Raw genomic sequence first — 19,536 nt, forward strand, 5'->3', positions numbered from 1 at the left:
ATGAATAATACTTGTGAACAGGTAATAAATTAAAAAAAAATGATGTTGTATACACATGAAACAAATAGCCCAGATGGTTGTGTGCTTGGAGGATGAATCCGGAGATTGTGTGTTCGAATCCCAGCGTCTCCATATATTTTCCCAATTTTTTTTGAACAGTAAAGAGGTAATAAATTAAAAAAATGTTGTTTTATACACATGAAATAACTAGCGCAGATGGTTGTGTGGTCGGAGGTTGAATCCGGAGGTCACGTGTTTGAATCCAGCCCCCCCCCCCCCCCCCCATTTACTTTCTCCAAGAAGAAGAAAAAAACACTATTAAGGACAAAATTGTAATTTTACCTATTCTTAACGGAAAAAAGAACAGGAGTGGGGATTTGGTGACGGAAGTAATATAAGGGGTGAGGCTTTATAAATAGTGATATAAGGGGTGTTTAAAGTGAAATTCACCCATATAAGGGGTGTTTTGTTGAAAATTTCTCAAAACTAAAAGTATAAATAAGGACGGCAATGAGAAAATGAGTTTAACACTGGACGAAAAGGAAAAAAAAGAATAGGAGGAGAAGTAAAAAGGCTCAATGGACTAAACCAAATAGAAATACAATTAAGATCAACTTTGATGGAGCAGTGGATGAGCGTGGGAACACGGGTTGGGGATATGTTATTAGAGTTTTTACTGGCACGATTATTGCTATGGAAAATGATTCGGGGAAAAACATCTCGGTATTACAAACAGAAGCTTTGGCTCTTCGACTAGCAACAAAATGTGTTAAAGAACTTGATTTGTCTATTGTGGAAATCGAGGGTGACAACTTATGCCTGATTAACGTTTTGAATGGCATTTGGCAGTGTCCCTGAGAAATTAATCAAATTTTAATGATATTTGTGTAAATTTGTTGCCTTGTCCTGCCTTTAGGTTTTCTCATTTTTTCAGGGAAGGTAATCGGTTGGCTGACCGTGTAGCCAAGCTGGGACTTCCGGGAGGGCGGAGAAGGTGGAGGGATGATCTAGAGCTCAGGGCTCTCATCCATATGGATGCTCTAGGATGGCCGGTCGCATAAGCCTCCTAATTATTTCTTATATTCGGAAAAAAAATCATCGGCTCGCCAATAGATGGCCCGATTCGGCCAAATACCAAGTTATACTTGGATTATCATATTCATATATGACTAATAAATGTGCACGATAACGAAGGGATATGGCATGGTAACATCACAAGACACTACAACTCCCTAACCCAAGTAAAGAGACTTTAACATCATCTGTGGAAATTATTGAGAAAGAAAGATCTATTAGCAACTTATTGTAACGAAGTTTTTTATGATGAATAAAGGGTAACCCCACCTTATGGATAAAAAAAAGACTCTAACCAGAAATAAAACATCAGTGACCTGAATAGGAGGTAAGAAGATGCTATTATTACTCTTCTTTTATTCTAGTGAAGCACACACATCTCATTCAACAATCAAGTGAAACTTACATACCGGAAGTTCTTAATCTAAAGCCAAGGAGAATTGTATATGGGAGTAACAATAGTCTTGACTTGAGTGTACTTGTAGAGGGCTTCCATTCCCATATCCCTTCCAAAGTCACTCATCTTGTACCCTCCGTATGGCGCGTTGCTATTGAATGCGAAATAGCAGTTGATCCATATGACCCCTGCTCTGATGGATCTCGAAACCTTGTTGGCTATGTCCAAGTTGTTCGTAACCACCCCCGCAGCCAACCCGTATCTCGTTGCATTCGCTCTTTGCATCGCCTCCTCTACCGTCCTACAATATGTAGATTAAATAGTTAAACAATCCAATTTACATGTATCATGCAAAGATTTATGTTGCTCGATCTTCTAGTACTTACTTGAACTTCATTAGTGACAAGACTGGACCGAATATCTCATCCTTTACAATCGACATATCGTCCTACAGAGACCGTATATATGAACATAAGCCTTATATTATAATGTGTGACACATCACATGGTCAAACCGCCCTTAAACTGACCTTGACATCAATGAACACGGTGGGCTCAATGAAGTATCCTTTCTCACCAAACGCCTTGCCTCCGGTTAACAATGTGGCACCTTCTTGCTTTCCTAGCTCAATGTAAGATAAGATCTTCTCATATTGCTTCTTATCCACCTTCACAATATAATTTAGGTAAGAACTTATGGCTTAGTGTGACTTATACAATCACATTACTTCTCATTGCAAAGTACCTGTGGTCCTTGGTTAACTGAAGGGTCTAAAGGGTCCCCAACAATCCATTTCTTGGCCTTCTCAGCTAGCTTCTTAACCAACTCGTCATAGATCCCTTCTTGCACAAAAGTCGGGAGCTTGCCACGCAAATCTCACCCTGGAATAGAAAACCAACATATAACTTCCTCCATTCATTGTCAATTTATAAGACTTTGTACGCGTACGTTCACGAACTAACACACACCCCAATGGTTGGCATACCTTGTTGAATAAGATGCCTAGAAGAGCCAGATCAGCAGCATCGTCGAAAATTATCATGGGTGACTTTCCTCCTAACTCAAGGCACACCGGTTTCAAGTTGCTCAATGCAGCTGCCTGCATTATGAGGCGTCCTACTTCCGTAGAGCCTGTGAAGCTAACCTGCATGATTACAGTTGTGTCATGTTACAAGGAAACCCAAATATTTATCAAGATCACTCACTCAAAGCTTCGTTTTTGTCTTTGTGATCAACATGGCTCAACCCTAAACCAATTACAACATACATACCATATCAATGTCCATATGAGAGGCCACTTCCGCCCCTGCGGTGGCTCCAAATCCGTTAACGACGTTCAAGACTCCGGCCAACTTAGCAAGGTGAGCATAGAACAAAGCTGAGAGAGGAGTTTTGCTCGACCGGTTTAACAACCATGATGCAACCGGCAGCCAAGGCGGGGGCCACCTTCATAATGAACATGGCAGTAGGAAAGTTCCATGGAATGATGTGGCCCCACCACACCAATTGGCTCCCTAAGAGTGTACCCTTGGAGCTCCCTAGACATCTTTAGGGTGTCGCCGTGGATCTTGTCGGCGGCGCCAACGTAGTAGTGGACCAATTGGGCCGCTCCGGGAATGTCCATCGCTTTCCCAAGCCCAAATAGCTTTCCCGCGTCTACTGTGTCCAAGTACGCTAGCTCCTCCACGTTTTGCTCAATTAAGTCTGCCAGTTTTTCCATTATGCTTCCCCCTTTGCTGCAAAATGTTACACATATAACAAGTTCATATGCTAAACATATGAACAGTTTTATGATATAAATTAAATTTGTGTTAAAGTCTAACGGATTCGGGCCTAGTATACAAGATCAATGTGGTTCCATCCTAAAACTAAATGACAATAGAAAAAATAATTCATGCCCTAAGGCCGGCAAGTCCGGTGTTAATAGGCCGATACTTGACATCACGCCTTAAGGCTATCAAGCCCGGTGTCAATAGGTCTACACTAGCCCATGGAATTCGGGCCTAATGGGTTTGGTCTCATTCCCATACGTAACCCGCTTTGATACTATGTTAGGGCTTGTTTGGTATCCATATATCAGGAATGGAAATGGCTGATACCCATACCTGGTGTTTTGTATATCAGTATATGGATATCAATTTGATATACTTGATATCCTGATATACTCATTTTGCACATACTCCATATACTCAGTTTTATTAGGATATCACTCATATTCTGTTCTACCTCTTATTTATTTTACATATTGCTTTCTAACCAAACTCCTTTAATTTCTTCTTGTTGATGAATACCATGGTTGTTCTCAAAAATATCAACCGATATTTATATCATATCAAACATAGATATAAGATATCAGTCTCATACTCATACCTGATATCTGATATCCATACCCATACCTGATATCTGATATCTTAATATATGGATACCAAACGGACCCTTAAAGTCTAATGGGTTCGGACTTATCAAGCAAGCCCAATAAAATTCCATCTTAAGACTAATTGAAAATAAAGGGAGTAATCAATATACTTATATTCTAGGATTTCAACTTCCGATTCAGATCTAGGATTCATATTTTCCAGAACGTGTATTTGTGACATACATAGCCGGACATGCGAGGCCAAGGGCCATGGTCGAAGGCCTCACGAGCTGCTTTGACTGCCAAGTCCACGTCATCTTTGTCACCCTCCGACACCTTTGCTATTACTTCTCCGTTTCTGGGATCTATGGTATCAAAGGTTCTTCCTGCAGTTGGTTTCTAAAATATTTTAGCAACGTTATAAACTGGAAATAATTAGTTATATATCATCAAAAAACATTAGTAGGTAAGTTTAATGTACAGTAATGCGAAGGCATTTCAATTTTCAATGGTAGCAGGTAAGCTTTGCATCGTATTAATATATGCCCGAATTAAAAAAGGGTAAGCTTAGCTTCATGACGGAAGAAATAGAAACAAGCACAAAAGTTTAAAACACATGGAGTATTACAATATTCCAAGTTTCCAACCTTTGTTCTCATTATTAATTAATGTAATTAGACGTGGCTTGCTTGCTTGATAAAATATTTTAGTCAAAATTGCCTACTGATGAGCAAACATATGGGGTAATGTACTAGGCGGGATGACTAGGCATCCAGTAATGACGTTGTCTATACTAGTGTACTCCATGAACTTCCTTCGATGACTACGTAATCCAAGATTACAAAATTCAGACCATAGACCATATAATAATATTTTGAAAAAATTAATTTAGATATGGTTTTTTTCAAAATGGAGAATTCAACTCCCTCCACTACTGCTTTGAAATTCATATACTAAATGCTACTATTAATAGGGTCTTGAAGTTCATATATTTAAAAGTTATAGGTACTCTGATACCAATTTTTTTCAATGCGTTTTTGTATTGTGTTTGTGTGCACAATAAGAAAACTAGAAATGGATAAGAAGAAACTTTAACTATTGATGGAGTGGAATAAGTAATCTTAAGGTTGGTATTGCGGTGGGGAAAGAGGCATCTATGGGGTTTTTCACTGAGGGGGGTCGTAATTTGAGACCGACCGACATTCTGTTGTTCAATTGGTCCCACGGGAAAGATGCATGTTTGGATGTTACTGGTGTTTCCCCCTTTGCTGGTGGGGGTGTGGGTTCTTGGACTCCTGGGGCCGCTTTGCACAATGCTGTCGAGAAGAAGAAGAGAAAATATGCTTCAAAATGCGCAGATAACGGCTACTCTTTTATTCCTTTTGCTTTCTCGACCTTTGAGGAGTTCGACCAGGAGGCTTTGACTACCCTTTCGCGCCTCAAACATCTAGCTGTCAGTCACTCAAATATTGTTAAGAGTGGGACTTTTCTTTTTCATAGGCTGAACTTTTGTATTCAGAAAGGAGTGGGAGCTCAATTTGTCTCTCGACTTCCTTCCAACTTTGTTTGTTGATATAAATACATAATATTATTTCATTAAGATTGGAAAAAAATAAAAATTTAATGATTAAATATTTTATTTTTATTCCTTTCAAACACAGAAAAACCTACTTCAATTTATTTTTTTGTGTGTCAATGAACATTCATTATGGAAAAAATTAAATTAGTGTATATCTTCTTATGCATAAGAAGAAACTATACATGAGCATGCTTCTTTATGTTTTTTCCCCATATTACATACATATTATCAATGAATGCACGTTCTCTTTTCTTGTGTGAATGAATGCATGTGTCTTTCACTTTGATAACCTTACTTATATTTCATCGGCTCGGCAATAGATGGGCCGATTCGGCCAAATACCAAGTTATACTTGGATCATCATATTCATATATGACTAATAAATGTGCACGATAACGAAGGGATATGGCATGGTAACATCACAAGACACTACAACTCCCTAACCCAAGTAAAGAGACTCTTACCAGAAATAAAACATCAGTGAACCTGATAGGAGGTAAGAAGATGCTTGTTATTACTCTTCTTTTATTCTAGTGACGCACACACATCTCATTCAACAATCAGGTGAAACTTACATACCGGAAGTTCTTAATCTAAAGCCAAGGAGAATTGTATATGGGAGTAACAATAGTCTTGACTTGAGTGTACTTGTAGAGGGCTTCCATTCCCATATCCCTTCCAAAGCCACTCATCTTGTACCCTCCGTATGGCGCGTCGCTATTGAATGCGAAATAGCAGTTGATCCATATGACCCCTGCTCTGATGGATCTCGAAACCGTGTTGGCTATGTCCAAGTTGTTCGTAACCACCCCCGCAGCCAACCCGTATCTCGTTGCATTCGCTCTTTGTATCACCTCCTCTACCGTCCTACAATATGTAGATTAAATAGTTTAACAATCCAATTTACATGTATTATGCAAAGATTTATGTTGCTCGATCTTCTAGTACTTACTTGAACTTCATTAGTGACAAGACTGGACCGAATATCTCATCCTTTGCAATCGACATATCGTCCTACAGAGACCGTATATATGAACATAAGCCTTATATTATAATGTGTGACACATCACATGGTCAAACCTCCCTTAAACTGACCTTGACATCAATGAACACGGTGGGCTCAATGAAGTATCCTTTCTCACCACATGCCTTGCCTCCGGTTAGCAATGTGGCGCCTTCTTGGTTTCCTAGCTCAATGTAAGATAAGATCTTCTCATATTGCTTCTTATCCACCTTCACAATATAACTTAGGTAAGAACTTATGGCTTAGTGTGACTTATACAATCACATTACTTCTCATTGCAAAGTACCTGTGGTCCTTGGTTAACTGAAGGGTCTAAAGGGTCCCCAACAATCCATTTCTTGGCCTTCTCAGCTAACTTCTTAACCAACTCATCATAGATTCCTTCTTGCACAAAAAGCCGGGAGCTTGCGACGCAAATCTCACCCTGGAATAGAAAACCAACATATAACTTCCTCCATTCATTGTCAATTTATAAGACTTTGTACGCGTACGTTTACGAACTAACACACCCCCAATGGTTGGCATACCTTGTTGAATAAGATGCCTAGAAGAGCCAAATCAGCAGCCTTGTCCAGATCAGCATCGTCGAAAATTATCATGGGTGACTTTCCTCCTAACTCAAGGCACACCGGTTTCAAGTTGCTCGATGCAGCTGCCTGCATTACGAGGCGTCCTACTTCCGTAGAGCCCGTGAAGCTAACCTGCATGATTACAGTTGTTTCATGTTACAAGGAAACCCAAATATTTATCAAGATCATTCACTCAAAACTTCGTTTTTGTGATCAACATGGCTCAACCCTAAACCAATTACAACATACATACCATATCAATGTCCATATGAGAGGCCACTGCCGCCCCCGCGGTGGCTCCAAATCCGTTAACGACGTTCAAGACTCCGTCAGGGACTCCGGCCAACTTAGCAAGGTAAGCATAGAACAAAGCCGAGAGAGGAGTCTGTTCGGCCGGTTTAACAACCATGGTGCAACCGGCAGCCAAGGCGGGGGCCACCTTCATAATGAACATGGCAGTAGGAAAGTTCCATGGAATGATGTGGCCGACTACACCAATTGGCTCCCTAAGAGTGTACCCTTGGAGCTCCCTAGACATCTTTAGGGTGTCGCCGTGGATCTTGTCGGCGGCGCCAGCGTAGTAGTGGACCAATTGGGCCGCTCCGGGAATGTCCATCACTTTCCCAAGCCCAAATAGCTTTCCCGCGTCTACTGTGTCCAAGTACGCTAGCTCCTCCACGTTTTGCTCAATTAAGTCTGCCAATTTTGCCATTATTCTTCCCCTTTGCTGCAAAATGTTACACATATAACAAGTTCATATGCTAAACATATGAACAGTTTTATGATATAAATTAAATGTGTGTTAAAGTCTAATGGATTCGGGCCTAGCATACAACATCAATGTGTTTCCATCCTAAAACTAAATGACAATAGAAAAAATAATTCATGCCCTAAGGCCGGCAAGTCCGGTGTTAATAGGTCGATACTTGACATCACGCCTTAAGGCCAGCAAGCCCGGTGTCAATAGGTCTACACTAGCCCATGGAATTCGGGCCTAATGGGTTTGGTCTCATTCCCATACGTAACCCGCTTTGATACTATGTTAGGGCTTGTTTGGTATCCATATATCAGGAATGGAAATGGCTGATACCCATACCTGGTGTTTGGTATATCAGTATATGGATATCAATTTGATATACTTGATATCCTGATATACTCATTTTGCACATACTCCATATACTCAGATTTATTAGGATATCACTCATATTCTGTTCTACCTTTTATCTATTTTACATATTGCTTTCTAACCAAACTCCTTTCTTCTTGTTGATGAATATCATGGTTGTTCTAAAAAATATCAACCGATATCTGTATCATACCAAACACAGATATAAGATATCAATCTCATACCTGATATCTGATATTCATACCTATACCTGATATCTGATATCTTAAGATATTGATACCGAACGGGCCCTTAAAGTCTAACGGATTTAGACTTATAAAGCAAGCCCAATAAAATTCTATCTTTAAGACTAATTGGAAATAAAGGGAGTAATCAATATACTTATATACTAGGATTTCAATTTCCGATTCAGATCTAGGATTCATATTTTCCAGAACGTGTATTTGTGACATACATAGCCGGACATGCGAGGCCAAGGGCCATGGTCGAAGGCCTCACGAGCTGCTTTGACTGCCAAGTCCACGTCATCTTTGTCACCCTCCGACACCTTTGCTATTACTTCTCCGTTTCTGGGATCTATGGTATCAAAGGTTCTTCCTGCAGTTGGTTTCTAAAATATTTTAGCAACGTTATAAACTGGAAATAATTAGTTATACATCATCAAAAAACATTAGTAGGTAAGTTTAATGTACAGTAATGCGAATAAGGCATTTCAAGTTTCAACGGTAGCAGGTAAGCTTTGCATCGTATTAATATATGCCCGAGATTAAAAAAGGGTAAGCTTAGCTTCATGACGGAAGAAATAGAAACAAGCACAAAAGTTTAAAACACATGGAGTATTACAATATTCCAAGTTTCCAACCTTTGTTCTCATTATTAATTAATGTAATTAGACGTGGCTTGCTTGCTTGATAAAATATTTTAGTCAAAATTGCCTACTGATGAGCAAACATATGGGGTAATGTACTAGGCGGGATGACTAGGCATCCAGTAATGACGTTGTCTATACTAGTATACTCCATGAACTTCCTTCGATGACTACGAAATCCAAGATTACAAAATTCAGACCATAGACCATATAATAATATTTTGAAAAAATTAATTTAGATATGGTTTTTTTTCTAGTGTTTTGTAAAGGATTTATTAATCAACTCATAGACATTAGTAACAAGTAGGAATACAGCTCTCCAGAAGAACGCCGTCCCTGTCTAATGTAGGAAGATTCATGGACCGGATCGAAGAAGAAGCGATTTTGCAAACAAACGCAATAAATGCTGATTGCTTATTATTATATGAGCTCTGGGTTTCAGAGTCATTTAAGTTTGTCTTGGGTCTAAAAATGGACTTTTAAGCTTTTCTTGTAATTTCAGGCTTTTCCTTTTTAACCTAATTTTCGTACTAGGATTTCTGTTAGAAATTTAAAGACTTTCTATGTTGTAGCACTCACTTATCTTTTATCAATAATAATCAAATTTGAGGATTTTTTATATTCTGTGCACTCACTTATCTTTTATTCAATAATAATCAAATTCAAGGGTTTCTATATTCTGTTGGATTCCAAAGCAATATCGAAACTTGCAAACTTATTTGTCTTTTCAGATTCAGCTTTTGCTAATCCTAGGTGATTCCGATTGCATTACTTTCATCTACCGCCTCTATGCATTTCCGTTGAACCGGGATTGACGGAATTTATCCGGGATCAAACGGCTTGTTACACGAAGGAGTAGAACGATTTTATCGATCTATAGAGTCGGAGGGAGATTCAAAGGAGTGGCAATTAAGATTTAGTTAAGGAATCAACAAATTTGAATGAGAGGGAAAACTGTACTTGGTCCTTCTTTGATTATACCTAGTCACTGACAGTACTAATCAAGAAAGAGAAAATACAATTTTACGAAACAAAGAAAACGAATGAAGATATACTCCGTATTAATTTATACTCCGGCCGATATTATCTACTTACCCGATACAGAGTCGACGAAGTCTCCATTGATGAAGAGCTTAGTGAACTTGATCTGTCGAAGCTTTATGGTTCCATTCGACTGGCTCTCCATTGTCTTCTCTTTCTTATCTCTTTCTGCACGCTGCCTGGATTTACTAATATGTGTGAATGCGCCAGTTTGGAGTTCTGGCTGTATATATACTTGTATTGTTGTGTAAGTCAGTACTCAGTAGGGGCCCGGGCTGTCATGACTAAATTACCATAACACCATCCACAATCAAAGTATTTAGGAGGGTTGAAAATTCCACATCTTATAAGTAAAAGACTAGACAAAGAGAGAGAAACTCTCTTATCTCTCTTGAAGCTTCTGCGAGGATTTCATTTGGTGGATCACGCTCGTCTCGCCGCCTCGATTAGCTGTTGTCTAGAGGCTTGTATAGAGCTAACGCCTCCCTTCTTCTTCGTCCCCCCTTCCCTATTCTATGAATCCAGGTATGAATTCTACCCTAATCCCAAATCTTTTTATCTCAAATCCCTAAATTCACTATATAATGGTTTTGAAAGGAACCCTTTAATTATAGAAGTGATGGGACTTAAATCCTCTTCCTACATCTTAATCATATCTTACAATCTATGTCAAAATCAATTTGGAATTTCTCTCTCCTTTTTAGTTTCGATTTTAGAGGAAAGGTTTCTGATTTTACGCCTTGAGAGTTATCGATCCTCTGCTGCGGATAAACTCTCTTCAAGAGGGGAAATGAAGATGACGTTGATGTTTTTAAGCTACAGGGAGTTTTGTCGGCTTCTGTATTTCAGGGGAGGGGGAGACCGATGTTCTTGTCTTCCGCCGTCCTCAATGTTGTTTTTCTCATCCGACTGGTTATGTGATGTAGCTTCCATCTCAGATGGCTTTGCTGGGTTTATTTGGCAGATTTTTCCTTGCTTTCATAGGAAGTTATGGTGTATCTCTTCTTAATTTTTGCAATCAGATGGTTAAGAGTTGCCTACTCTTTAGATACAAATACATGCACTTTGCTGGATCCGGTGTTGTCAACTTGGGTCGAGTATATTGGATGTGTAAATAGCTACTGCTCAGATACCTTTCTCAAATCTCAATCAAGTGAAGAAATTCTCAAGGTCTGTATCAAATCTCAAATCTGGATTATAACACAAGAAGAGTGTACAGCTTTCCATGATGCTCTCTTACTGTTTCTTCTCTACTGCAACCAAATTAATTCCAAGTATGTATTCATTCTCCCTCTCCTTGATTTCTTAGATATATCATCTTGCATGATATTGTATGGTCCTTCTCATCTTTATATATATAAGACTTTGGAGTTTAAAATCATCAGATGTTCTATGTTGTTCAATTTTATATTTATGAGTGTTACTATAGTTTCTTCTCTGGATTTGAACTGGACAATCTGGGCGAATGGTTACTCTCAAGTACACTTGTATATTGATGTAATCCGTAGTTTTAATGTTTACTCGATCTATCCTATTTACAGTATTAAGTTTGGAATTTTGGGGGTTCTAACTTATAATTATTGGGGTTTCTTCTATGGAGAGTTTTGCTACTCTATAAATTGTCTAACTTCCACTAGGAGCTGCTCTTCGTGCCACCATTTTTTGAATGATGAAAAGCTGCTACAATTTGTCTCTAATGGTAAGATCCATTTACAATATTTTATGATGTCCGACATGTTGATTTATTATTCAATGAGGTTAGCTACGAATAAAATGGTCATTCTCATGATGTATATTGTTTGTATGTTATTTTACCGGGATCGGAATGCTGGGCTTCTCCGTTTTGGTTGGGGTGGCCGTCCCAATGGGCAACTGTACAGCAACAGGGTCTTCGTCCCCGTCACCGGACTTGTTGCTACCTGGCTTCGGTGTTGCTATTCATGTGGCCCATAATTGGGCCCATTCATTCATCCTATGGTCCACTACATGTGTTGCAGCCATGTCCTATCCCTCTTATCAAGCCACGTATTCCATTTGATCATCTTCACAAGAATTATGTCTTATATCCTTCTTATCAAGCCACGTATTCCATTTGCGGCCCAATGCATGCACTGCTTTTCAGTATATTATTTTATTACTATTATCGATTACTCTCTCTGGCAGATCATAATTTTTATTACTCAGATTATTATTCAATACTATAAATTTTCTTTGCACTCTATTACTAACTATAATGATACTATAAAGTATCCTTTATACTGTACCAAATTGAACAAAATTGATACCTTTGAGTATCCCTCTTATTTCATGATAGTTTATTCTATTCAATATCATACAATTGATACTTTCGAGTATCCTTCATGTTGTGTCGTGCGACACTTTTTGGTTAACTTATCATTACAAGTTTATATATGAATATTGCGTATTGGAATTGCCGCGGAACAAGACGCCCAGATTTTTGGACCGAAATCTCTTTTATTAAAAGATCTAATGCATTGGACATTTTCTGCTTAGCAGAAACCAAGTCAAACAACATTCCTAATAATAATTTTATTCACAAGTTAGGAATAAAAAATATTCATATCAGTCTTGCTGATCAATCCAAAGGCAGACTTTGGTTACTAATCTCACATTCTATTAATACTAATTTCTTTAAAGTATGCTACAACAAGAATAATATTATTATAGTTAACTTTAACAATATAAATATCGAATTCTTGCTGATATTTATTTACGCGCCTTCAAATGCATCTTTCAAAACAGAATTTTGGGACAAAATATATAGGAAAATTATTTCCAAATACAATCTACGATTTTTCATAATGAGTGATTTTAATGAAATCGCTTGTACTACTGACAAATGCGGTGGTTGTATCCCTGATCACCATAGATTTGATAGAATTAATAATCTTACAAATAATTTTGGTATAACTACAGTTCCATCGAAAGGCTTCCCCTACACCTGGAGAAAATCCCTAGACTTTTCATCTACAATATTAGAAAAATTGGATCGATGCATGATTTTACCGACTTTTAATAATTGGTACAAACCAATTGAAATTACCCATCTTCCTTTCATTACATCCGATCATTGTTGCATAATTTTAAAACTAGAAAACAAAATTTAAAATTTCCTTTTCAATTCGAAAATGCCTGGATTGAACATCCTCAATACATCCATTTAGTAAGAAATGCTGAATAAGGATCCGGTGAAAACAATCCTTATGATGTGAAGTGCGAACTTTCTCGGGTACACATATAACACATTAATGTTCACATATAACACGTTAATGTTCACATCTAAAGAGATAAAAAAATCACCCAGAAAACATAAAAATAAAATAAAATAACAGTTCACCATTAATTACAAAAATGCTACCGTGTGGATTAATTAAAAAACTCATCTTTTAATCTCAGCCCTCCATTTTCTAATCTAATGGCTCAACATGCTTCGCACTTCACACCATAAGGGTTGTTTTCACCGGAACTCACCTCAAGAAATGCTTGGTCCTATAACTATGAAGGCTCTTTCATGTTTAATTTATACATGAAACAGCGCAGGTTAAAACTACTTTCGAAAAAATGGAAAAAACAATTTGCTAACAACAACCATAACAAATTACTCCAAACATCTTCTAATTTAATTAATACTCAACAAGACCTCCTAAATAATCCTAATAATCAGAATATTTTAAATAAACTATATAACATCTCTAATCAATACAATGCACTACTATCTTTCCAACACAGCTACAAGTTACAAAGAGCTAAAATACAGAACACTTTTCATATGGATAAAAACACAAAGTTTTTCCAACGTGTTGCCAAGCAAAGAATCTTTAAGCAAAAAATCAACTTATTTACAGCCATAGACGGTATCCAATACACAAACCAAAAAGATATTCGAGAAGCCATAACTAAAGATCTTATTATTAGATTTAATCCGCAACATATCGTTCCAATAAATATTCACGATTTCAATATCATACCGTCCATAGTACTTTCATATCAAGACAATGAGATTCTTCTTAAAAATCCTACTGAAGTTGAAATAAAAAATATTGTTATGAATTTACTTATAAACAAAACATGTGGACCTGATGGATTTCCGGCAGAATTTTACCAAACATATTGGTCAATTGTTAAAAATTCCGTAATTAAATCAGTTTAAGCTTTTTTCCATAGTGGTAATCTTTTAAATGAATCGGCACAATCCTTCATCTCATTAATTTCTAAAACAGATGATCCAAAATGTATTAATCATTACCGGCCAATTAGTCTATGCAATACCACTTATAAAATCATTACTAAATTAATGTCTAACAGGTTACAAAATCTACTTCCAAAAATTATTAACCCTCTTCAAGGGGCCTTTGTACAAGAAAGACTAATTCAAGACAATATTCTAGTCGCTCACGAAATATTTGATTCTTTCCACACACAAAAAAAGGAAACAAAGGTTGGATGGCCATAAAAATTGATATGGAAAAAGCATATGATAAAATTCAATGGCCATTTATTAAAACAAATGTTATCTTCTTTTGGTTTTGCAAATGAATGGACATCCCTGATTATGAATTGTGTTGAATCATCTTCATTCTCAGTACTAGTGAATAATGAACCGGGTCCTACTTTTAAGCCTAAGTGTGGAATCAGACAAGGTGATCCCATTGCACCATTTTTATTTATTATTGCTATGGAATGCCTAGCTAGATATTTAACTATAGAATCTCTTAAAAGTAATCACAGGGTAGGTATCAAAATATGTAATCATGACATGTGCATACCTTTTCTTAGTTTTGCAGATGACGCTATAATTTTAGCTAATGCAAACGTGACTAATGCAAAATTTATCAAATCAACATTGGATCAATTATCTAAAATCTCGAGGTTCAGAATCAATTATGAAAAAAGCTCCATACAATTTTGTAAAAACATACAAAATAATATCAGGAATATTATAGCTTTTGAACTTCAGATCAGAATAACCACTACAATGGAAAAATATTTAGGCATTCCAATCCTTGCTGGAAAAGTAAAAAGTGAATGATTTGACTACGCAATAGAAAAACTGCAAAAACAATTATCAAACTGGAAAGCTAGCTCTCTTTCGCAAGCTGGCAGATCTACTTTAATACAATCAAATCTTCTTTCCTAGTCTAACTACCTAATGCAAAGCTTCTATCTTCCGACAGGAGTACATAATTAAATTGACGATATCAATAAGAAATTTTTCTAGAATAAATTAACACCAAATTCTAGATCTATTATTTCATGGGACAAGATATGTCAACCCAAATCTCATGGGGGAATAGGTTTACATAAAGCTGAAAATATTAATATTTCTCTTCAGATGAAACTTTTATGGAAATTAATTGACAATGAGATTAACATTTGGGCTAAACTCATTAAGGAGAAATACTTAATTTTTTTTAAATTATAAGAAAAAATCAAAACACTCATGACAATTCGGTAGACTTCTTCATTTAAGAGAAAATTTTTAAGATGGTCTTTTTTTGGATGATTGGCAATAGACAAAATATAAAGTTATGGCATGATAATTGGGTCGAGAATATCAATATTACAAGCTATTTCAACCCTATTATCCATAACAGCAGTATGAAAGTGACTGAATTTATTACTAATAGTAAACAATGGGACCTCTTAAAATTTGCAACTATATTACCGACTAGTATTGTAAATAAAATTGCAAAAATATATATTCCTTCTTCTGAAACCAAGACAAATTAATTTGGAAACTTTCTAGCATAGGGAAGTTCAATACGAAAAATGCATTAGAATTAATAAACAAATCTTCTACAACAACTAATCAAGACATCTTTCAGAAAATGTGGAATCTTTCATTACCTCCAAAAATTAAAAACTTCTTATAGAAAGCTCTCTCTGATTGTCTTCCAACAACAGAAAGGTTAAATAGATACTTCAATAGAGTCCCTCATTATTGCACTCTCTGCAACTTCCCCACTTAAACAACCAATCATTTTTTCTTTGAATGTCCCAATACTATTCAAATGATCAGAAAAATGGGACAACAGATAGGCATATAGATCTATTTTCCTAATAATGTTAACAATACCTTCATAAATAATTTTGGCATATTTGTCAACCAAAATAAGAATAGTGATTTAATTTATTTCATTTGGTATGAACTTTGGAGAGACAGGAATAGACAAATTTTTGATAACAATTATAACAAAAAATCTCCTTTTGATATGGCTTTTATCAACTATCATTCATGGATATCTTCTATGAATTTTAACGCAATCAAGAATAATTCTAACCGAAACAAAAACCAATCTAAACACATCAAGAAAAGAAAAAATATTTTTCAATTGGACAAAACCTCTTGAAAACTGGTACAAAATAAATTTTGATGCGGCTTTTTCGACTAATGGTGATTCTTTCATTGGTAGTATTATCCGTGACCACTATGGAAAGCTTATTCACCTTACACATAAACGTATCAATTGTTCATCGCCAATTCAAGCAGAAGCGATTGCTGCGCTTGAAGCCATCACTTTGGCTAGACAATTAAATCTACGAAAAATTAATTATAGAAGGAGATAATATTTCTGTATTTAATGCAATAAGGAATATTTGGTAGGTACCATGGAGTATTCAAAACATCGTCAAGGACATCGCTTCTGAAAGTCGTCAATTCCAAGACATCAGAGTCCTACATTGCTTCAGGGAAAATAACAAGGCTGCAGATCTATTAGCATCAGCAAGAGCCCATAATATAGATTTTGACCATATAGTATACATTTGTAATCTTTGTAATGTACTTGATAACTTCATCAGGACTTTGCGAGAAAGGATGCGTCTTCAGCATCCTTTGCTCCTTAGTTTTCTTATGGATTTTGTAAGCATTATCAAATACGATAATGCGGGATTGCCTCCCGATGAGGGAGGATTCCCTTTGTTGGCCTATAATAATAAAAAAAATTTAGGAGGGTTTTTATTATCTCATTTATCAAGGATTGTGACGATTGCATTGTTGCCAGGAAACGTGTTGCTTGGTATCTTTATATTAGTCTTATTTGACACTTTGACATTTCAGTTATCGAAAAAACTAGTGGTATTCTAAATGCCAAACCTAGGGTTACTATAGACGATTTCGGGGATCCACTACCGCGGAGGGAGGTCCATCAGGAAGTTAACCAGTTGAGAGGTTCAAGGTCGGACGATGTCATGGTTGAGGTGGGGAGAGAGGGTGCTTCAGGTAAGGCTCGTGAAGGGGTGGAGAGTCCGGCGCCGATGACCATGTCTTTCCGTAATAAGCTAATCCAGCAGGTGAAACTCAGTGATACGCCCGCAACCCAAGATGAAGCAATACTCCAGAAAATTAAGGTGGAATATCCCTATGGTAGGGACGGTATGCCCTCTATCTCCATTCCTCCGACGAAGATTGCGAAGTTGGCGGAGCCCTGGAAGAATTTAGTCATAATCAACTTGGAGGAATGGTGCCTTTTGGTTTCCTCGAGCGACGGTTGAGGGGATTGTGGCAGCTAGAAGGTAAAATGGTGATTTTGGACCTTATCAACGATTTCCCAGTGGTTAGATTTGAGCTGGAGCAAGATTGCTGGAATGCTGTCACATGAGGACCATTGAATATAGGAGGGACGTGCCTGATGCTCAAGCGATGGGATCCAGGTTTAATCCAGGGAAGGACAATATTCTGTCTATTTGTACGTGGATTAGGTTGTCCAATCTTCCATTGGTTTGCTATGATTTGAGAGTTATTAACTGTGAGGCGAACTGTGTTGGTACTGCGCTCAAGGTTGATCGGAACACCCTCCGGGCGATAAGAGGTAAGTTTGCCCGGGTCTGCGTCGAGCTGGACCTTACAAAAGCTCTGCTAGGTGGCGTGTTGGTGGAAGGAAATTTCATCAAAGTGGAGTATGAGGGCTTAAACAAGATATGCATAGAGTGTGGAAATTTGGTCATCTGGTTTCCAAGTGTACCCTGGCTCATGAGAAGGAGTGCAGGAGCGTTGAAGAGGTGACCGAAGCACAATGTAGTAGAAAAGGTAAGGAGGTTCTTGGAGGGTCCCGTGATGTAGAGAAGGTGTCGCCACTAACAGGAGGATTAGGGAGTAGTGTCGGCCAGTGTTCGAGTTCGTGTGATGTTAGGGATAGGAAAGGCCTAGGAACCTGGATGATGGGGAAATGTCATGATGAGAGGGAGATGCAGAGAAAGGTCAAAAATTCAGAGTCAATGCAAAGAGGAGATAGGTGGAAGGAGACAAATAGAATTGTGGAAGGGAATCATGTGAAGAAAGGGACTAGTGAAGGGGTGGGGAGAAGTGTAATGAGGGTCAGGACAAAAGAATTGATGGTTCGGTAACTTAGGTTACATGCAACTTTAGGAACCTCGGCCAAGCTGCGCAAAAATTAGTTGCAAAAGGTAAAAGTGTGTTTCTTGCTAAGTCTGGGGAAGGGAGACTGCATGGTGTGTCGGCCGATGAAGTGGACAGAGTGATTAAGGAAAAAAAGAATAAGTTAAGGAAAATGTATAGAGAAAGGAAGAAGGCAGTCTCTATTGGAATTAGTGGGTTGGGTAGGATCCTAAATGAGGTGGGCCCGTCTAAGAGGCCACGTAGATGTCTAGAGCGGGAGGCCTATTTCGTTTTTTCTATACTTCAAGGGAGCATATCCCAACCAGTGGCCCGCTTGTGTTCTGGGTCTGGGCTTTCAATTCCGAGGGTTGGGCCAGAGGTCAAACAGAGTGACGAGGTAAGTTCTCTGTTGGCATTTGCGGATGTGGAGTCGGAATCTGGTAAGGGAGGTGCGGGGATGCATATTTAGGTGGAGGTTTCGAAGGAGCTCGGAAAGACAATGAACTACAAGGATGTGGGTATGAGTGAGGTTCCGGGACCAAGTGTTGGGAATCTGGCTCTGCCGGAAAGGGATGCCATCGTGCCCCCACTGATGTCCCAATGAATCACACCATATGCAGTGTTCTAAAAAAAGCTAGGTGGGTGCTAGGCGGTGAGGAAGGGGGGCCTAGAGTCTAGGCGTCTAGACGGGAGCCTAGGCGGGGCCTAGGAGGATCAATATTATAACACTTATTTTTATATTTTAATAAAAGTTTCTTATATGAAAAGCTAAATACAAATATATTGATTCATAATTTTCACAGTAAGTCATACTTTAACTATGTAATTTTAGTATAAGCATACAATTTGCTAAGTAATCATCCAAAATTCACAGACTTAATAGAATTTTTCATAAAAAGATCTACAAGACCACCACAAGCGAAAATTCTACAGTTTTCAACGCAGATTTCAATTTAATAGAATAGAAATATAATGCAATCCTCCATCTATGCATTCACATTATCCTTCTCAACTTGAACATTAACTTCTCGCTCCATGTCAGACTCATCAAGCTCAAAGTCATGATTATCTTCATCATCCTTTGTTACATCCAGTGTTCTAAAAATCGCATCTAGGTGGACGATTGTTTCCCCACCGCCTAGC

At 37.7% G+C, this 19,536-nt stretch overlaps 1 protein-coding gene and 1 pseudogene across 2 annotated transcripts; both read right to left on the minus strand.

Annotated features, from left to right (window-relative positions):
* Positions 1-1,498: 1,498 nt before the first annotated feature.
* On the minus strand, positions 1,499-4,690 carry LOC141251656 (uncharacterized; annotated as a pseudogene).
* A 1,309-nt stretch (positions 4,691-5,999) lies between these two features.
* On the minus strand, positions 6,000-10,179 carry LOC141251655 (uncharacterized). Of its 2 annotated transcripts, none has more exons than XM_073670382.1 (8): positions 10,089-10,179; positions 8,580-8,722; positions 7,253-7,726; positions 6,958-7,131; positions 6,717-6,854; positions 6,502-6,639; positions 6,359-6,420; positions 6,000-6,273 (listed from the first exon to the last, which is right to left on the minus strand). In XM_073670382.1, the coding sequence occupies exons 1-8, from the start codon at positions 10,177-10,179 to the stop codon at positions 6,000-6,002; spliced, it is 1,494 nt and encodes a 497-aa protein (XP_073526483.1). The 2 variants fall into 2 exon arrangements, with proteins under 2 accessions (XP_073526483.1, XP_073526482.1); XM_073670381.1 differs by having other exon boundaries at positions 8,580-8,718; positions 10,085-10,179.
* Positions 10,180-19,536: the final 9,357 nt, after the last annotated feature.

This window comes from Phyllobates terribilis, unplaced genomic scaffold (assembly GCF_046119375.1).
Source record: "Phyllobates terribilis strain yellow unplaced genomic scaffold, ASM4611937v1 Scaffold_7393__1_contigs__length_37941, whole genome shotgun sequence".
NCBI classification, from domain to species: domain Eukaryota; kingdom Metazoa; phylum Chordata; class Amphibia; order Anura; family Dendrobatidae; genus Phyllobates; species Phyllobates terribilis.